Source organism: Thunnus maccoyii, chromosome 21 (genome assembly GCF_910596095.1).
Source record: "Thunnus maccoyii chromosome 21, fThuMac1.1, whole genome shotgun sequence".
Taxonomy (NCBI): domain Eukaryota; kingdom Metazoa; phylum Chordata; class Actinopteri; order Scombriformes; family Scombridae; genus Thunnus; species Thunnus maccoyii.
The window spans coordinates 4,121,291-4,139,447 of NC_056553.1; the positions used below are offsets into that span (position 1 = coordinate 4,121,291).

At 41.6% G+C, this 18,157-nt stretch overlaps 1 protein-coding gene across 6 annotated transcripts in view; it reads left to right on the forward strand.

Annotated features, from left to right (window-relative positions):
• LOC121887981 (disco-interacting protein 2 homolog C-like) overlaps positions 1 to 18,157 on the forward strand; it is a 69,049-nt gene that overhangs the window by 21,613 nt on the left and 29,279 nt on the right. For 5 of the 6 annotated variants that reach the window (XM_042399182.1, XM_042399186.1, XM_042399184.1 and 2 more), the window contains 13 exons: positions 1,817 to 2,119; positions 3,549 to 3,671; positions 4,518 to 4,664; positions 6,101 to 6,220; positions 8,149 to 8,346; positions 11,240 to 11,331; positions 12,611 to 12,721; positions 13,613 to 13,736; positions 13,962 to 14,071; positions 15,750 to 15,852; positions 15,960 to 16,024; positions 16,403 to 16,496; positions 16,649 to 16,768. In XM_042399182.1, the coding sequence (XP_042255116.1) occupies positions 1,817 to 2,119; positions 3,549 to 3,671; positions 4,518 to 4,664; positions 6,101 to 6,220; positions 8,149 to 8,346; positions 11,240 to 11,331; positions 12,611 to 12,721; positions 13,613 to 13,736; positions 13,962 to 14,071; positions 15,750 to 15,852; positions 15,960 to 16,024; positions 16,403 to 16,496; positions 16,649 to 16,768 (1,710 nt within the window). The remainder of the gene's footprint in view (positions 1 to 1,816; positions 2,120 to 3,548; positions 3,672 to 4,517; positions 4,665 to 6,100; positions 6,221 to 8,148; positions 8,347 to 11,239; positions 11,332 to 12,610; positions 12,722 to 13,612; positions 13,737 to 13,961; positions 14,072 to 15,749; positions 15,853 to 15,959; positions 16,025 to 16,402; positions 16,497 to 16,648; positions 16,769 to 18,157) is intronic. The other variant, XM_042399185.1, reaches the window with a different exon arrangement.

Here is an 18,157-nt window from a genome sequence, read left to right on the forward strand (position 1 = left end):
TCCTCCTCTTCATAATGGCTATTAAAAGATCCTTCAAATGTGCTTCCAATGTAAGTGATGCATTTAAAAGTCTCTGTGAAGCTTCAGCAGTCTGAGTTAGTCATATCAAGTGGATATCTGACACATTTACAGTCTTTTTAGCATCAAATTCCCTCTTTGTGTTTCCTCGGACAGTGTTTCCCTGTTGAGCTGCAGGTGGAAGTATAGTAACAAAAAGAGGAACTTTGGCACTAAAAAGACTGTAACGTTGAAAGATATCTACTTGATTTGACTCATTTGGACGCTGAAGCTTCATATTAGCTTCAGATAAACTTTTAAATACATTTTTGCACAGAAGGAGAACTGTGGATTTTGTCCCCCACCATTGTAAGTGCATTATGAAGGGATCTTCTAATTGTAAGACACAGTTGAAAAGTCGTGAACGTGTCCTTTAATCTGCTGCCTCCGTTCTTCTGTTAACGTTTTCCATAAGATGTTGGAATCTGGCTGCAGAGATTTGTTCCCGCTCTGCCGCAGTGTTATTATAAACCTCATCATTCCAGTCCTGAAGATACGCATGTCCTTGAGTCCTTGAGGTGAACCTGAAATTGAAATTCATATCTCCACGATCGGACCATATAGATACTTTTTAATTGAATAGTTAAATGTAGTTTTGGGTGAACTTTTGCATCGACTTTTCCATTAAGAAGTCTCCCTCATAATCGTTGAAACACCAGTGAAGTTTGTGTATAAAAACGTAACCCGAACACAGCAAACAACATAATATACATGTTATAAAGCTCAATAATGATACTGAATCCAGGTAGGTAGATATTACCTACTTCTGTCCCAGTATCCACACTGATGAGCAAGAAGTGTTGTGAGGTAAACAGAGTAGTAAAGATTAAAGATATGACCCATATTCAGACTAATCACACGGTTAATGGTTTGTAAACCAGACGATTTAACCGTTTTCACCATAAAAGATGCTTCTATGCTCAGTCTGGTATTTCTCCTCTCACAGTGACAAGTTAGATGCCTTCATATATGTGTTTAATGTAGATAAATGAGAGAATGAGACAAGTATCTTAAGAATTTATGGATAAAAAAACTACACTTGATTCACACTCCTTCTAACACCACACCACAGAAGTTGTATTCTGAGCCAAATGTATCCCACAATGCATCACACCAGTCCAGTTACTAGTGTTAATACACAGAATTTAGAATTTAGTGTTATTATTGATCCACAGATGGTTAAAACTTGGTTCTTCTTGATGAGACTGATAAGAATTATTCTGCATATCTACCACTAAATGTTAAATATAAATATAATAAACTTGTATAAATGGTTTTGAGAGATGTGTTCCTTCCTTAATTTGTTTAGCAGAAAGCTTCCCCTCCTCTCATAACACTGTACGGTTGATTCTACTTAATGAAACCAACACATACGTCAGAGCTCAACTCAGCCGTGTGCTGCAGGACGGCCTCATTAATCAAACACACTTCTGCACTTCTACAGTCTAAACAAGCTGCAACTCATCACACAAGTGTCCATGTGACTGCAAACACCACAGTATTTCAGTTTAAGTCTCAAAGTCATCGCAGGTTTGCTTTGCTTGATATGAAAACACAGATTTTTCTCTTCTGTATAAGCATCTTTCTCCTCACACGACACATTTTTGATGGTTTTGTCCACATTTTACAGCCACACAGAACTATAAAAAGTGAAATCGTGTTAATCCAGCTCACTGTAAACATCTGTATTGTTGTCTTAACATAATAATAATTTCTTACATGATGTTAACGAATAACGGCGGTCACTGACTCTCACTAGGCCTGTCCCCCCTGTGCTCAGACTCGTCGTCGGGCTCAGAGGAGGAGGCGGGGCCGGGCGACGACATGTCGGGCATGGAGCACTGGATGAGTCGCCCTTCCCAGTTAGGCCCCGCCCACCTGGGCTCCACCTCCTCCTCGTCTTCGTCCACGCAGAGCGGAGGCAGCGGCAACGCAGGGCGGCTGGCCGACTCGCTGGCGCACACGCACATCTCGCACTCGCACCTGGCGCACACGCACCTGGCGCACACGCACCTGGGCCAGTCGCACCACCAGCAGAGCCACCTGTCACAGTCACACCACGGTAAGATTTGATTGGTTCTCACTCGGTCGGTTGGACTGTGTGTAAGTGTGTGTGAATGTGTGTGTGTGTGAGAAAAGAAGAATTCAAATCTTAAACTTTTTTATCTTCATTCAGCTCAACTGTGTGTTTTAATACATGTGGGTACATACAGTATAGACAGAGCTGCAACAAACAGCTGTTAATTATCTTAATTATTTTCAATTAATTGTTTACTGTCTGAAATGTGAAAAAAATTGCATTCACAGTTTCTCAGAGGCCACAGTGACGTCATCAGCCTGTTTTGTTTGACTAACAGTCTAAAGTCTTAACCCTCCTGTTGTCGTCGGGTCAATTTTGACCCGGGAGTATCAGTACAGTATCCTGACTAAGAAATTATGAATTGTTTTAACTATAGTTGCGATCAGAGGAAAATATGTTGATGGATTATTGCAGACTGGTATATGTAAAAGTTTAGTCAGGATACTGTACATAATGACACCTGTTGTCCTCCCGGGTCAGTTTTGACCCGAGGGTTAAGATGTTTAATTTACTGTCATATATGACAAGAAAAAACATCAAACAGTCAAATTTTTGCTTGAAAAATGGCTGAAACTATTAAACGATTATCAAAATAGTTGCCGATTAATTTTCTGTGGAGCAAATAACAGATTAATCAGCTGATCGTCGCAGCTCTAACAGACATGAATTTGCTGTTGGGTCCATATTGATCTCTGTCCTCTATGCATGTGTGTGTCTGTGTTTCCTTTTCACCTCCAAGTTCAGTTGTCCAGTGTTTCTATTCTGGAAAATCACACGTACCTGCCGTCATGGTGTCAGTTGGATGTTTGATTAGATTAAAAACAATTTTATTTAGGAAGATTCACCAAGAGAGCACAGTAAAAACTAAAAACTTCATTTTGACATATGGCCTCTCTTTACGACGGGGCCATAAAATGAGACAATAATACAAGTTTTAGCTGATTTTGTCCTCCAGTGGTACAAATACCTTTATCCTCAAATAAATTTGCAGTTAATCAGATCTGTGGAGCCTCTGATCTCCTGAGTGTAGATACTGAAACTGAATATATCTGGTTTATAGATTTTAGTTTTATAGAATTTACACTCTTATACAGTTGGTTCATGTAATCTAATAATCTGAATGAATGCACTTTTTTACATATGTGTATATATATAAATCCTATATATTCTGATGGACCATATACTGGTCATACAGTATTACTCCCAGTAAGATTCCCATTGCAGCCTCTTATTATGGCTCCATTTATTACGCTATAATCAATTTTCATTCATAATTCATTCATCGTTTCTACCTGACACACTGTTACATTGATTTGTCTGTCCTAGTTTTAATGTTATTTACTGCTCCAGTTTAATACACCTGTACCGTGTGTGTGTGTTTGTGTGTGTGTGTGTGTGTGTGTTCACGCAGGCATCGGCCACCTGTCTCTGAAGAGGAAGGGAGCTCTGAGCGTAGCCGAGAACGGAGGATCTCTGCGACGATCCTGCGAGTTTGGATCTGACATGCTGTGGCCTCCACCGCTGGAGTCAGACGGTACGTCCCGACCCAACACCTGTAAATATATTAAAGAGTTTTACCTGACATGAGGTCTTTGCAGGCTGGAAATGTCTTCAGACTCAAGTTTCAGCCAATTATCAGCCGTTCAATGGCAAACAGACATATTAAAGGTGCACAAGACATATTTTTATATTGATTTTAAGACATTAAAAATGATTTGCGATTATTATTAACCACGTTAGGTTCTTTAAATGAAGCATCTGTTGTCTCTTTCAATCAAATGTGATCTGATTGTGATTGGAAAAGCAGGTTTCATGTATAAAATTTACACTTTGTATCATAAAATGTGCTTTCAATTAGAGTTGCAACTAATGGTTATTTTCTCTATTAATCAGTTAGTTGTTTGATCTATAAATTGTCAGATCGTGGTGAGAAATGTTGGTCATCCTCAGATGATCAGTCCAAAAGACAAAAATATTCAGTTTATTGTCACAGAAGACTAAAAAAACAGAAAATATTCACATTTGAGATGCTGGAATCAGACAATTTTGACTTTTTTCTTTAAAAAATGACATGACAAATGATTGATTATCCTAATAGTCGGCAATTAATTCATAGTTGGCAATTGTTGCAGCTGTACTCTCAATTAATAAGCTATTAGACAGGTGTTGAATTGCTGTCCAGTCACACCAGACCTCAGATCCAAATTAACTAAAAACTGCCATCAAAGAAGTGTTTAATTTTGTGCGGAAGCTATAAAACAAACGACAGTCATGAACAACGTCTCACCGCTGGCCATTTGTCTGTTTGTCGAGCCTGTTTTTTTTTTCTCTCTCCATCTGCTCGCTTCACTTTCTTCTTCCTCTCTGCGTCTCCCTCCAGAGAATCACTCGGCCCCCCCGGATGTGACGGGCTACTCGTCGGACTCGTCCCACTCCCACACCGAGCGTCACCACATGGCCAATATGGGAACCATCGCCAGGAACACGCAGAAGTACGGCAACGCCGAGCGCATGGAGACGGGCGACGGTAAGACTAAACACCTTCATCCTGCCGGAGCCTCTAACTAGTGTGAAGACAGACGGATAAAAATAGAAACTCTTTAATCAGGAGGTGAGCTTAAATTGGACCACAGCCTTAGAGGACTGACCAATTACTCTGTTGATGTCACTCCTCTGGACGAACAGATTGGTCTTTTTTTTTTTTTACTTTTAAGGAAAGCTGACGAGGCATCTCTGTTCTTTTCCAGCTTCACAATCACACAGTGAGATAAGTGAGAGCTGCTCAGACGAGCTGTGAGACAATTACTGCAGAACAAGCTCAAGAAACAGAAAGGAAAGGAAGTCTGCTGCCTTCACTATAGTCAGTGCAGCGCAGGGATCCGAACCAGCAAACCTCTGTGTATCGTTTCCCAAAAGCATCGTAACTGAAGATGAAATGATCAAAGATTAACGAGCGACTCGTAGGAGGCTCAGAACCTGCAGGAGGAACAAAGACAACATGTTTTTATCGGTTTAGATTATTTATTTTTACCATTTGTAATGACTTAGACTCATTTTTAGTCTTTTTTTAAGAAAAAAAAATCCAAATTCTCTGATTCCAGCATCTTAAATGTGGATATTTTCTGTCCTCTATCACAGTAAACTGAGTATCTTTGGTTGGTCGGGATAAAAAAACACATTTGAGGACGTCACCTTGGACTTTGGGAAACAATAATCGTCATTTTTCATTATTTTCTAACATTTTATAGACCAAACGACTAATTGATTGATCCAGAAAACAGTCAACAGATTAATGGATAATGATAATAATCATCATTTGTTTAGTCTACTTTAATCATGAACACTGATGTTCTTTGTAAAGCTGTTTGATATAAAATAAGTGACAATGTAGAAATAAGAAAATAAAACTGAAATAACAGAACACACAAATTAATTCAGCGTAATTGATCTGTCATCACTGTCAACTTTTCCTTCTTCTTGCCTCATATTTTTCATTTCGTCGGCTGAAATGTAGATTTCCTGATGCTGTATTTTCAGCTTTCTGTTTACGGTGTGTACGTTGTTTTCTTACATACAGCAGGTCTAATACAGACATGATGCATATTTATTAAACTTATAGGAACAGCCTCTGCTTCGCTTTACTTAATATGTTCTTCAGAGAAACGTTTCAAACATCCAGTACACAAGTACATACTGTAAGTTTTAAGTGTAGTTTACAGCATTTACGCTTTGTAATGTGCATATTTTCAGCTTACGGACAGTTAAATATGCAAAGTCACTTTAAAATGTATTCAGCATCATCTTCATCACCGCAGACAGCAGACGTTAAGAAGCTCTTAACGGCGTGTTTAAGGCCCTCATCTAGTCCGTTTTTACCATAAATTACCGAGGATTGAAGGGAAGGTGATGCTGTCGCTGCCGTGATACTCATGTCTCCATGCGTGTGGTTTTTCCCTTTTGTAGGTGTCCCAGTCAGCAGTCGTGTGTCGGCTAAGATCCAGCAGCTGGTGAACACGCTGAAGCAGCCTCGCAGACCTCCGCTACGAGAGTTCTTTGTCGATGACTTTGACGAACTTCTAGAGGGTCAGAGGCCGTCATCTGTCTGTTCTGTTTGTCTTCAGTTACATTACCTGATCTGTCTTCACACTTCGAAGCCATCGGAGTTTCTTTTTAAAGTCCAGAGGCAGAGAGATAAAAGTTATTTTTAAAGATTTTGTTGGGTATTTTTTGCCTTGTAATCGACAGCTGTTAGTGGAGAAGCAGACAGGAAACAAGGGAGGGGGCATGACATGCAACAAAGGTCCTTAGGCAGAGTCGAACCAGGGATGTGGCGGTTATGTATCATGCGCTGTAACCATTCAACTACCACGGCGCTCCAACAGGAAAGTTAATGGATTAGGCTGCTGATGTTTTACATTTTTCTTATTGTCAATAAATCCCATGAAAAGCTCAAAACCAACAGCGTGTTAGTCCGTCTCTGACTTTCCTATTGAAGACATAAACCTTTAAAACTACTCACAAATATAGTTTCATTATATATATAAAAGAAACCACTCAGCTGGTCTGACTTTTTCAGCTACATTTGGTGCTCTAGTGAGTATTTCTGGCAGCAGGACAGTGTGTGTGTGTGTGTGTGTGTGTGTGTGTGTGTGTGTGGGACTGAGTCAAGATAAACTACAGTGTGTGAGTTCATTGTAGTGAAGGAACATGTCATCCAGCGCTGCGGTGTGGCTCGCTGACGTGTTTTTAATCGTTTTTGGACGACAGCGGATGAACAGGGCTCAGAGGAACGAGGCTTTAGATATACACACACACACACACACACACACAATACTTGTTAGTGGGAACAGATTCGTTGTTGGTCTGTGTCTTTTCATGGGATTTGTTGACAGTAAGAAAACATAGAATATCACCAGAATATCTCTAAATGGTTCCATGGCCTGTGCTGGTAGGTTAAGACTCAGACTTAGAAGTAATCTGGATGCAAAAAAGAAACCATTTATTCTGATTCCTGGATCATTTTTGAGCAGATATGATGTTGGAGCAGCTTAAGGCATGAAATACAGGAAGTAATAATCAGTAATAACAGTAACAGTCATCCACCCCAAACTGAAAAAAAAAACATAACTGTCATTACTTTTAGTGTTTTGGCTTTTGTGGTTGGAATAAAAACTACAGGAAGTATCCATAGATTTTAACTGTCCTAGTATATGTACAGCTGCCATTTTTTGGCTGGACTGCAACAGCCGGTCCAGCCCCTATAAACGCAAAAGTCCGTGACTGAGTGATGAAGTTACACCGTTCGTCAGGCTGAATGCCGCCATTTCCTGTATCCGTTTCAAATTGAAAACCCTCCAGCGTTTCATACACGGTTCAGATTTATACGAGGTTTTGACATCTTACATTTCCATCAGTGTCACACTGTGGAAAAGAGTCATGACGTAGATAATCAGAATGGTTCATATAAAATCTTCACTTTTATTTTTACATTTAAACTGTAGGATTCTTGAGATCTTTTCTATCGTCTTTATTTCTTGTCTGCGATGCTGAAACGTCTCCTTGTGTCTTAGAGAAAGTGTTATGTTTTCAGTTTCCAGTATCTTTTGAATGCATTTTACGGCGTGTTGTAAATAATTGTGGTGTGGTCATGCAAGATAAAGTAGAGTTGAGGGGTTGATGTTGCGGTTAAAGCTCTCGGTTCACACAGGAATCACTTTTTATGACAATGGCTCAAGGCTGAATCCTGCCAAATCCTTCCTCTCTCATCCTTACTACTCACTCGCCTGAGATACATATTAAAGAGAATCAGCTATCCAATCACAGTTTACACATTCCCCACGTTACATCTGTGTTAATAACAAGTACACTTAATGAATTATCAGTTTATTTAAGTGTGATTACAGCTTCCTCACAGCTGCCAGTTACTTTGGAGTGTTTTCATCGTAAACAAACTATGAACAGTAAAGGTTTTGTGAGCTGATGACACCATCTGTCTCTCTCCGTATCTCCAGTCCAGCAGCCGGACCCCAATCAGCCTCGACCGGAGGGGGCGGAGATGATGCCGGTGCGCGGCGAGGCGCTTGGGGTGGTCACCAACTGGCCTCCCTCTCTTGAGGCTGCACTCCAACGCTGGGGAACCATCTCCCCAAAAGCCCCCTGCCTCACCAGCCTGGACACGGCAGGGAAGCCCCTCTACGTCCTCACATATGGTAACCTCATGTCTGTTTGTTTACTTTGTTTATTCGTGCTGCACTAAAATAAGCTGTTTAAGTTTATTTTAGCTCCAAGCTGCTCTGGACAGAAGGCTTTTGAGACGAAATTAACTTTTTAATGGCTCGTAGAAGAACATTTAAACACTTTCTCGTAAATGTAGAGCCTGCTCTCATATATACATAATATATTATGAGCAGTCTGTATTCCTGCATTTATTGAATCTAACTTATGTCTTTTAATCTTTTATGAATTTTTATTCCTATTTTTCCTTGCTTTACTGTATTTTTTGTTTAAATGTTTTATTCTGATTTATGAGGCAAAGCACTTTGAGCTGCATTATATGTATGAAAGGTGCTATACAAATGAAGTTATTATATATATATATATATATATATGTATTATATATATTGCCAATTTCAGCTCAGATTTGGGCTTTGAGAAGTTTATATTTGAGTAAAGAAGGAGAAAAAGAAGTGAAATCCTGCTACTATAGTTTGTTTACATAACCTCTGGAGGCTAGCTTGAGGAAGCTTCCTGAAGCTGACCAATCAGAACAGAGTGGGCTCATCAGGAGGGCGGGGCTGAAAGAGACAGGAGCTAAAACAGCCTGTTTCAGACAGAGGCTGAACTGAGGGGCTGCATAAAGGACCAGTAGAAGATAAATAAGGAGTTTTTAACTGGAAATCACAGGTTAGGGTTAGGGTGGTTAGGGTTAGGGTGGTTAGAGTTAGGGGTTAGGGTTGGGGGTTTGGGGTAGAGTTAGGGTTAGGGATTAGGGTTAGGGGGGTTAGGGGTAGGGGTTAAAGTTAGGGTTAGGGTGGTTAGGGTTAGGGTGGTTAGGGTTAGGGGTTAGGGTTAGGGGGGTTAGGGTTAGGGGGTTAGGGTTAGAGTTAGGGGGTTTGGGGTAGAGTTAGGGTTAGGGGTTAGGGTTTGAGGTTAGGGGTAGGGGGTAGGGGTTAGAGTCAGGGTTAGGGTTATGGGGGTTAGGGTTAGGGGTTAGAGCTAGGGTTAGGGTTTAGGGTTATGAGGGTTAGGGGTAAGGGTTAGAGTTAGGGTTAGGGGGGTTAGGGTTTGAGGTTAGGGGTAGGGGTTAGGGTTAGGGGGGTTGGGGTTAGGGTTAGAGGTTAGGGGGTTAGGGGTAGGGGTTAGAGTTAGGGTTAGGGGTTAGGGGGGTTAGGGTTAGGGTTAGGGGTTAGGGTAGGGTTAAGGGGTTAGGGTTAGGGAGGTTAGGGTTAGAGGTTAGAGTTAGGGTTAGGGGGTTAGGGTTAGAGGTTAGGGGTTAGGGTTAGGGTAGGGTTAGGGGGGTTAGGGTTAGAGGTTAGGGTTAGGGGGGTTAGGGTTAGAGATAAGGTTAGGGATTAGAGTTAGGGTTAGGGGGTTAGGGTTAGAGGTTAGGGGTAGGGGTTAGGGTTAGAGGTTAGGGGTAGGGGTTAGGGGGGTTAGGGTTAGAGGTTAGGGTTAGGGGGGTTAGGGTTAGAGGTTAGGGTGGTTAGGGTTAGGGTGGTTAGGGTTAGGGTGTTTGGGGTAGAGTTAGGGTTAGGGATTAGGGTTAGGGGGGTTAGGGTTTGAGGTTGGGGTAGGGGGTAGGGGTTAGAGTTAGGGTTAGGGGGGTTAGGGTTAGAGGTTAGGGTGGTTAGGGTTAGGGTGGTTAGGGTTAGGGTGTTTGGGGTAGAGTTAGGGTTAGGGATTAGGGTTAGGGGGGTTAGGGTTAGAGGTTAGGGGTAGGGGTTAGAGTTAGGGTTAGGGGTTAGGGGGGTTAGGGTTAGAGGTTAGGGGTTAGGGTAGGGTTAAGGGGTTAGGGTTAGGGAGGTTAGGGTTAGAGGTTAGAGTTAGGGTTAGGGGGGTTAGGGTTAGAGGTTAGGGTTAGGGTTAGAGGGGTTAGGGTTAGAGGTTAGGGTTAGGGTTAGAGGGGTTAGGGTTAGGGGTTAGGGTGGTTAGGGTTAGGGGTTAGGGTTAGGGGGTTAGGGTTAGAGTTAGGGGGTTTGGGGTAGAGTTAGGGTTAGGGGTTAGGGTTTGAGGTAGGGGGTAGGGGTCAGAGTTAGGGTTAGGGGTTAGGGGGGTTAGGGTTAGAGGTTAGGGGTTAGGGTAGGGTTAAGGGGTTAGGGTTAGGGAGGTTAGGGTTAGAGTTAGGGTTAGGGTTAGGAAATCCCTTGCACAGAATATAAATATAGAGCTGGAAATGTGCAGAATATGTCCTCTTTATAAAATCTAAGGTTCTTGTCTTGTCTGAAATAAAGACTCCCTCAACTAACAGTATGAAAAAGTGGAGCGACTGTTAAGTAACCTAATTGATTATCATGCTTTATTATCTGTCTGACAGTACTTGACTGATCACATCCTGTCTTTGCTTCACTGTAACTAATCAGAGCTGAATGCTGCAATGTTGTGAAAGAAAAGAAAGCATTTTGAGTTTTTACAAGTTGGGAGAAAGTTGAGTCAAACAGCTCAATAAGTCACGATCAGAGGAGAAGGGATCAGATATTGATACTTCAACCATTTTCCTGAAGAGAACCTGCAGGTTGAAGCTGAGATTTTGTGTCTTTTTTTCGTGATCAAACAGCAGTAAAACTAAATAACATTAATCATTAAGTTGAAAAGCTTCTGAAACACCATGATTAGACACAGACCTGCACATACTGTATTAGCAGGATTCAATTTGCAAACACATCAGTAAACACAAAGACAACCCTCAAATAACTCTGATGCCAAAAACAATAAGAGTCTCCAGATTGCTGAGAGCTCTTCATCGTTTGACGTGTTTTTTCTTCTTTTATCGACTGCATGTCCTCAAAAATAGAAACCCAAGAACAACCAACACTCATATCCTGTGCGTCTCCCTCTCCATCTTTCTCTCTCACACCCTCGTATCCTGTGTCCTGCTCCCTACAGGGAAGCTGTGGTCTCGCAGCATCAAGCTTGCCTACAACATCCTCCACAAACTGGGCAGCAAGCAGGAGCCCATGGTGCGACCGGGCGATCGGGTGAGTCACACTTTCTCCACCTTCTCTTTTTTTTTTTTGTGCTCGTTTCACTGTGGCGGTGTCGTTAGTTTGGTCAATATTTTGTAAGTTATCTGCAAATATTCAGCAATGCAAGACCGTCCTTTATATATGATGATGTTGAAGTCGAGATGTTTCTATTTCGTTTGTGAAAATGATATAAAATGTCTGAATCTGAGCTTTTATTTTGAAAGCTGTAATCACATGATTTAAAGGAATAGTTCAACATTTTGAGAAATACTGTGAGCTTATTGGCTTTCTTGCTGAGAGCTTGTTAAATATGAAGTTGGTTAGCTTAGCTTAGCTTAGCATAAAGGCTGGAAACAACTAGCCTGGCTCTAAAGCTCACCAATAAACATCTTGTTAATTACCTTGTTAGTTTAATACGTAGAAAAAACAAAGTCTGCAACGATTAGTCAATTAATCAATTAGCTGATCGACAGAAAATTAATCAGCAACTATTTTGATAATCAAATGATCATTTTAGACATTTTTTTAAAGCCAGTATGCTGAAAGATTTGCTGGTTTTTGTGATTTTTTAAAATGTTTTTCTTTGTCATAACAGAACTTTTCACTATTTTCTGATATTTAATAGACAAAATGATCATTCGAGAAAATAATCAGCAGATTAATCGATAATGAGAATAACCATTAGTTGCAGCCTTTGTAAAAAATGACAAGTTGTGGTTTCACAGGGACCGTTTCTTGGCCGGCACCAGTTGCCAGGCAACCAGCGGGAACTCCAACCTGCACATAACCCCTCATCTTTGTTCGACAGATTTAAACATACGAGATCTAACGTGTTAATTAGTGAGCTGTAGAGGTTGGAGGCAGATTTTGTGACCTTTGGACAGAGCCGCTAGCTGTTTTTATGCTAAGCTAAGCTAAGCTAACCAGCTGCTGGCTGTAGCTTCATATTTATAGTACAGATATGAGAAGGTTGTTGATTTAAACTATTCCTTTAAAAACAGCTAAAGTTCACATATTAAACCTCTCTGGTGCCTTATGTTCAAGTTATTTGTGTCAAAAATCATTTTCAGACTCAGGAAGGAAGAGCTGAGGGTGTATATTAGTCATCTAACAAATTAAATAGTTGTATTTAGCTCACAGTGATACAACTTTATATCTATTTGTTGCTAAGAAACTGCTCAGATGTTCATAAGATTTATTTTCTCTGCCATAAACTCTGATTCAGAAATAGGCTGATATGCATTCATAGTGTCTCTGACCCTATCTGCTGTCTCCCCCCTCCCCCCCACAGGTGGCGCTGGTGTTCCCTAACAACGACCCCGTGGCCTTCATGGTGGCCTTCTACGGCTGTCTGCTGGCTGAGGTGGTCCCTGTTCCCATAGAGGTTCCCCTAAGTCGCAAGGTACCACATTAAATCCACCTGCATGTTGTTTAAAAAGTCACCGGGCTGTCCCGCACAACAAATCAAACGCTCTCTGTAGCTGATCTTTAGCCTCTGCAGCTTGATTAGTTTCCGTACGGGAGGTCAGAGCTTCATCCATGTCTGTTTTTCACATGGTATCCAGCAGTGAATCAGCTCCAGACTTCCTGCTGTGTTTGATTTCAGTCCTGTTCGTGAGGACATCTCAGTCATACAGCAGAAACTGTTGAAACAATGTTTCGAATCTTTGGTTTCAGCTGTTTGCCTGCAACAAGTATTTCTGAGGAAATTATCCCCGTCTGAACAAAGAGCAGAAAAACAACAAGTCAGAAATGTTGGAGACACAAGAAACAAGCCCTCCAGCTGCCCTACATCACAGAACAAACACTGTCAACTAATTAGGTTACAACTGTTGATCTTGGTGCCTTCAACCGCTGGGATCTAGTGACTACCTACAATCACTGAAAGATGGAAATTCCTGTAGTTTTGATTCACTCTGAACTGTCTTTGGCTCACGTCTGACTGTCTGTGCAGCAGTGTGACCGGTGCAGGGTCAGCATGGTTGCAGAATGATCACTGCTGCAGCAGAAAATGCCTTCAGCTGCACGTCGGTCGCCCCCCCCCCCTCCATCCTGCATTTGTGCTGCAGGATTTTCCATAAAATTTCTGTTAACAGCTGGAGAAGGAGTGCAGCCGGCAGCATTTCTTTATCAGCAACACCTGAACTGTGTGTGTGTGTGTATCTATATGTGTGTTTTTGTAGAGGTTGTGTGAAAGATGAAACCACAAAGTATTCAGTAACTGAAGAAGAAGATGCATTTTTTAATAATCCATTGTCTTGTGTTTAAATGAATATATGGTATCGTCCAATAGGATGCCGGCAGTCAGCAGATCGGATTCCTGTTGGGCAGCTGTGGCGTTACCGTGGCGCTGACCAGTGACGCCTGCCATAAGGGCCTGCCCAAGAGCGCAACAGGGGAGATCCCACAGTTCAAAGGTGGGATTGAAAATCATCAATCATAGCGGGATTGTTTTCTCTCTGTGGGGGGGAGGGAGGGCGCTCGGCCGGTCTGTTCATGTAATGAGAGAAGTAGAGAACGAGTGAGAGAGTAGACACTGAAAATGTGTTATTGACCTTAAACATGACACCTGCAACTAAAAACTTGAGTTGTAAACTATATTTTGTTAATTATAAATCACCCTCTCTGTTCTCTTTCTGCAGGTTGGCCCAAGTTGTTGTGGTTCGTCACGGAGTCGAAGCACCTTTCCAAACCTCCCAGAGACTGGTTCCCTCACATCAAAGACGCAAACAACGACACCGCTTACATAGAGGTGAGCTAACAGGCTAACTAATGCTAAAAAGTGTCTTCTTCTGGTCGTCATACCAACCACAGGGCTGCTGCTCGTGCTGCCGGTTGATGTTTTAGCTTTATGTTATGCAACACAATAAAACATGTTAAAGCTTTAGTGCAGGACTTTTGTCTCCCCCTGCTGGCGGTGAGAGTAAAGGGAGGCGTCACCAGGACGAGGGGAGGACATTTCTCTTTGTTTGATAATGTTAAAAGTAAAATTAGACTTTTCTGTCGGCTCATGAGACGTGAGAGAGAGAGAGAGAGCAGCTGTGGTCGAGCGAGCTAGAGAGTGAATGAAGAGAGGGAGCAAAGAAAGCCGGTGAATCGGATCAATAAAATGTTATTTTCTGATTGTTTCACAGCGGTGACGTTCTAGAGCACAAACACCCCCCCCCACACACACACACACACCTCCGCTCAACCCTGCGGCGATGCACCACAACGCCTGATTTGTTCTGAATACGGCCTGACACACACGCAATCACACACACACACACACACACAGAGACGGCCGGGAAAAACATATTTTTGACGGCCCACCGGGATTTATCCCAGTACGCCTGATAGCCAGTACATACCGGCTGTAAACTACCGCTGCTGCTGTAAAACGCTGGATAAATTGTTTTCAGTCAACAGAATTTGATCCATTCGGTCTGATGACGTCTGGAAAGTCTAGAGGAGACGCACGATTAACGGCCAAACAGACATGAGATTTAAAAACTCTGTATACTGTGAAACACTGAGAGATTTATCTGGCGCTGAGAGGCTCGTTTGGCAAGAATTTTAATGTCACAGATGTTCATTTATATGTTAAAGTTCTGCTCTGCAGGTTTAATTATCACCTCATTTTAGTTTCATATGTATGAGAACACAGTTTGCTTGTGAATTAAGACAAATTTCAGAGGAATTTGAAGAAGATCTAATAAAATGTTGCGATATAAATAAATCAAACAAAACTTTGCTTAGTTTCTAATATTTTTCTACAGCATTAGTGTGTATTTATCTTATCTTATCTTAATTTGGTTAAAGATCCCTCCAGATGGGTTTTAAGACATAAAAACACTGAGTTTAAGAGGTTGTTTTATATAGAAGTTCAATGATGTTGATATAAAAAAATCTTTAAAATGTCATCTACTCCAGTCTAATCCAGAATCTATGAGTATGCAAATAGTGTTCAGTAGTTAAACTTTTAAACAAATATTCATGTTCATAGATTCTGGATGTTTTTTATTGAGGAGAAGAAGAAGAAGATGTCATTTGAAATATTCTTAATGAGTTAATTGGACATTTTTTTTGTGGAAAAACCAGATTAGACACAACTGATTATTATTTATCTAAAAACATGTGTGGAGGACATCTCTAAGTAAAGCATTAAACATATTTGAAGTAGAGTTTAACATGAAAGACCTCAGATCCAGCTCATTGTTGACGTTTTAAAAGCATTTTTTCTTAGTTTAGAGCAGTTTAGTGACCTTTATCTTAGCTTAGTTTGCTTAAATGTATTTTATGTTACTGGGCAGCCTTCCATATCCACACCTTAATAACTTGCATCCATTTCAAAGTGCCTGTATTTTCCTAGTTGAAGATAAAATATGGGTTTTGTTAGACTTTGTCCTTCTTCTCTCGTTTCAATGATCCATCTGTTGTTTCTCTCTCAGTATAAAACCTGTAAGGACGGCAGCGTGCTGGGAGTCACGGTGACCAGGATCGCTCTGCTCACACACTGCCAGGCTCTCACCCAGTCCTGCAGCTACACCGAGGGTAGGCACACACACATACACACACACACACACACACACACACACACACACACACAGAGGACACACTTTAATGATTTAACCCTTTTTTTCTCCCTTTTCTGTCTGCAGCTGAGACCATAGTGAACGTTCTAGACTTTAAGAAGGACGTGGGTCTGTGGCACGGCATCCTGACGGTAAGACCTGCGTTCTAGAGGTTAGAGGTCAGAGTTCATGACCCTCGTTTCCTGTTTATTTTGCACCCTGAGCACTGAAGGTGGGAGTATAAGCGATGAAGACGGGGGTGGCGATCTACAGCGATAAAATGATAAAATGAGCACCAACGTCATATTAATTATGTTACTTTTTAAAGCTTTGTAGGTGATATTTGAGCTGCAGTAGTGTTGTTACAAATTAAATCCTGTATTTTAATATTTTAATGACAAAATCCAGGTGATAACGACTAAAATCGACACAAACCGAGTCAGAAACATGAGTATTTGTGCAAGTTTTAAATCAAGTCCTTTCAGCTTTAAATGTTAATGTGTCATTATCTGTGTGTGTGCATCATGCAGAGCGTGATGAACATGATGCACGTGATCAGCGTGCCGTACTCGCTGATGAAGGTCAACCCTCTGTCATGGATCCAGAAAGTCTGCCAGTACAAAGGTCAGACACACACTCCACCTGTCAGTCAGCTCGGTCAATTCACTCCATTCACCTGTCTGTCAAATAGATTAAATGCTAATTTTCTTTTCTGTCTGTCTCTCCGTGCGTGTGTGTGTGTGTGTGTGTGTGTGTGTGTGTGTGTGTGTGTGCAGCCAAGGTGGCCTGTGTGAAGTCCAGAGACATGCACTGGGCTCTGGTGGCCCACAAAGACCAGAAGGACATCAACCTGAGCTCGCTGCGAATGCTGCTGGTGGCCGACGGATCAAACCCCTGTAATGTCAACGCTCAGCCTCCGCAGCAGCAGAGCTCTCTCTCACTAACGGGGGGGTGGGGAGGGGAGGGGGGACACGGGGGACTTTAGAGAGGCGTGTTTGAGATAGAGAATGTCAGAGAAATGGATGAATTCTCCTGGGAAATCGGGGGAAACTGGGTCACTCCACAGGAATAGGAATGAGCTTAATTGGAGTTGAAAAACTGAAAATATGGCAGTTAGAAACCAGGAAATGATGTAATTTTCTGGTCCGTACTGGTGCTTTTATATGTTTGGACCATTAACTACAAATTCTGTAATGTTTTCATTACTGCAGATCATAACAAGTTCTTTCTTTCTGTCTCGAGGCAGCCGTCGGTATCATTTCAATATCGACGTGCACAGACGTGAAACACTTGACATGAGTTTTCCATCACAGCGAGCGTTCAGCGAGGTGATGATGCAGCTCTGAGCGAGGACCCTTTTCAAACCTCTCAAGTGCACTGCGACATCACAACTACAAAACTTTATATTTTTATTATTTTATTTTAAGTTGAAAGAACACAACCTCGTCCTGTAAGGTGGAGCGGAGCAGGAAACATCAGACACAGGAAGTGAAGAATATCTTTATTTAGGCTCGAGTGCAGGCTGAGCTAAAACCGACCTGAATGGAGCAGACTGAACAAAGGATCGAACAACACTAACGTGAAAACCAGGAGCCGGTTTCATTAAGGTGTTTTAGACTGGTCTGTAGTGTGAGGCCAGTCTTCATTTTGCTCATAGACTAGTTTAATGCAAGTTAGACTTTCTCACATAAATAAAGACTCATTTTAAGCCAAAAAAAAACAGAAGCACCCAACAAAAAAGGAGGGAAACATAGAAAACACAAGCAGGCTGAAGAAAGCCTTAAAAAAAAAATAATAATAATAATAACTTTATTTATATAGCACCTTTTAAAAACAGAGTTTACAAGGTGCTTTGACAGACAAAGTAAAAGCAAAGACATGAAACAGAAAACAATAACAGATCTGACCTTAGAAAGATGGCGGCCGAAGGCAAAGAAAGACAATAAAGAAAGAAAGTTGATCTAAAGACAACATTACATAAAAGCAAGTCTGGGTTTTAAGAAGTGATTTAAAAGAAGTGACTGATTCTGCAGCCTGATCTCCTCAGACAGGTCGTTCTAAAGTCGAGGGGTCCTGATGGAAAAAGCACCTTCAGATTTAATCCTCAGGCCCCACCTGAGGATCTGAGGCTGCGGGCTGCCTCGTACGGGGGTCAGCAGATCTGTTATGTAGCTCAGAGCTTCAGACCCAGACGTGCTTTTAAAGTGATCAGTATAAACTTAAAATTCTAAAACGAACAGGAAGACAATGGAGAGAAGTCAGAATCAGGGTGATGTGATGTTAAA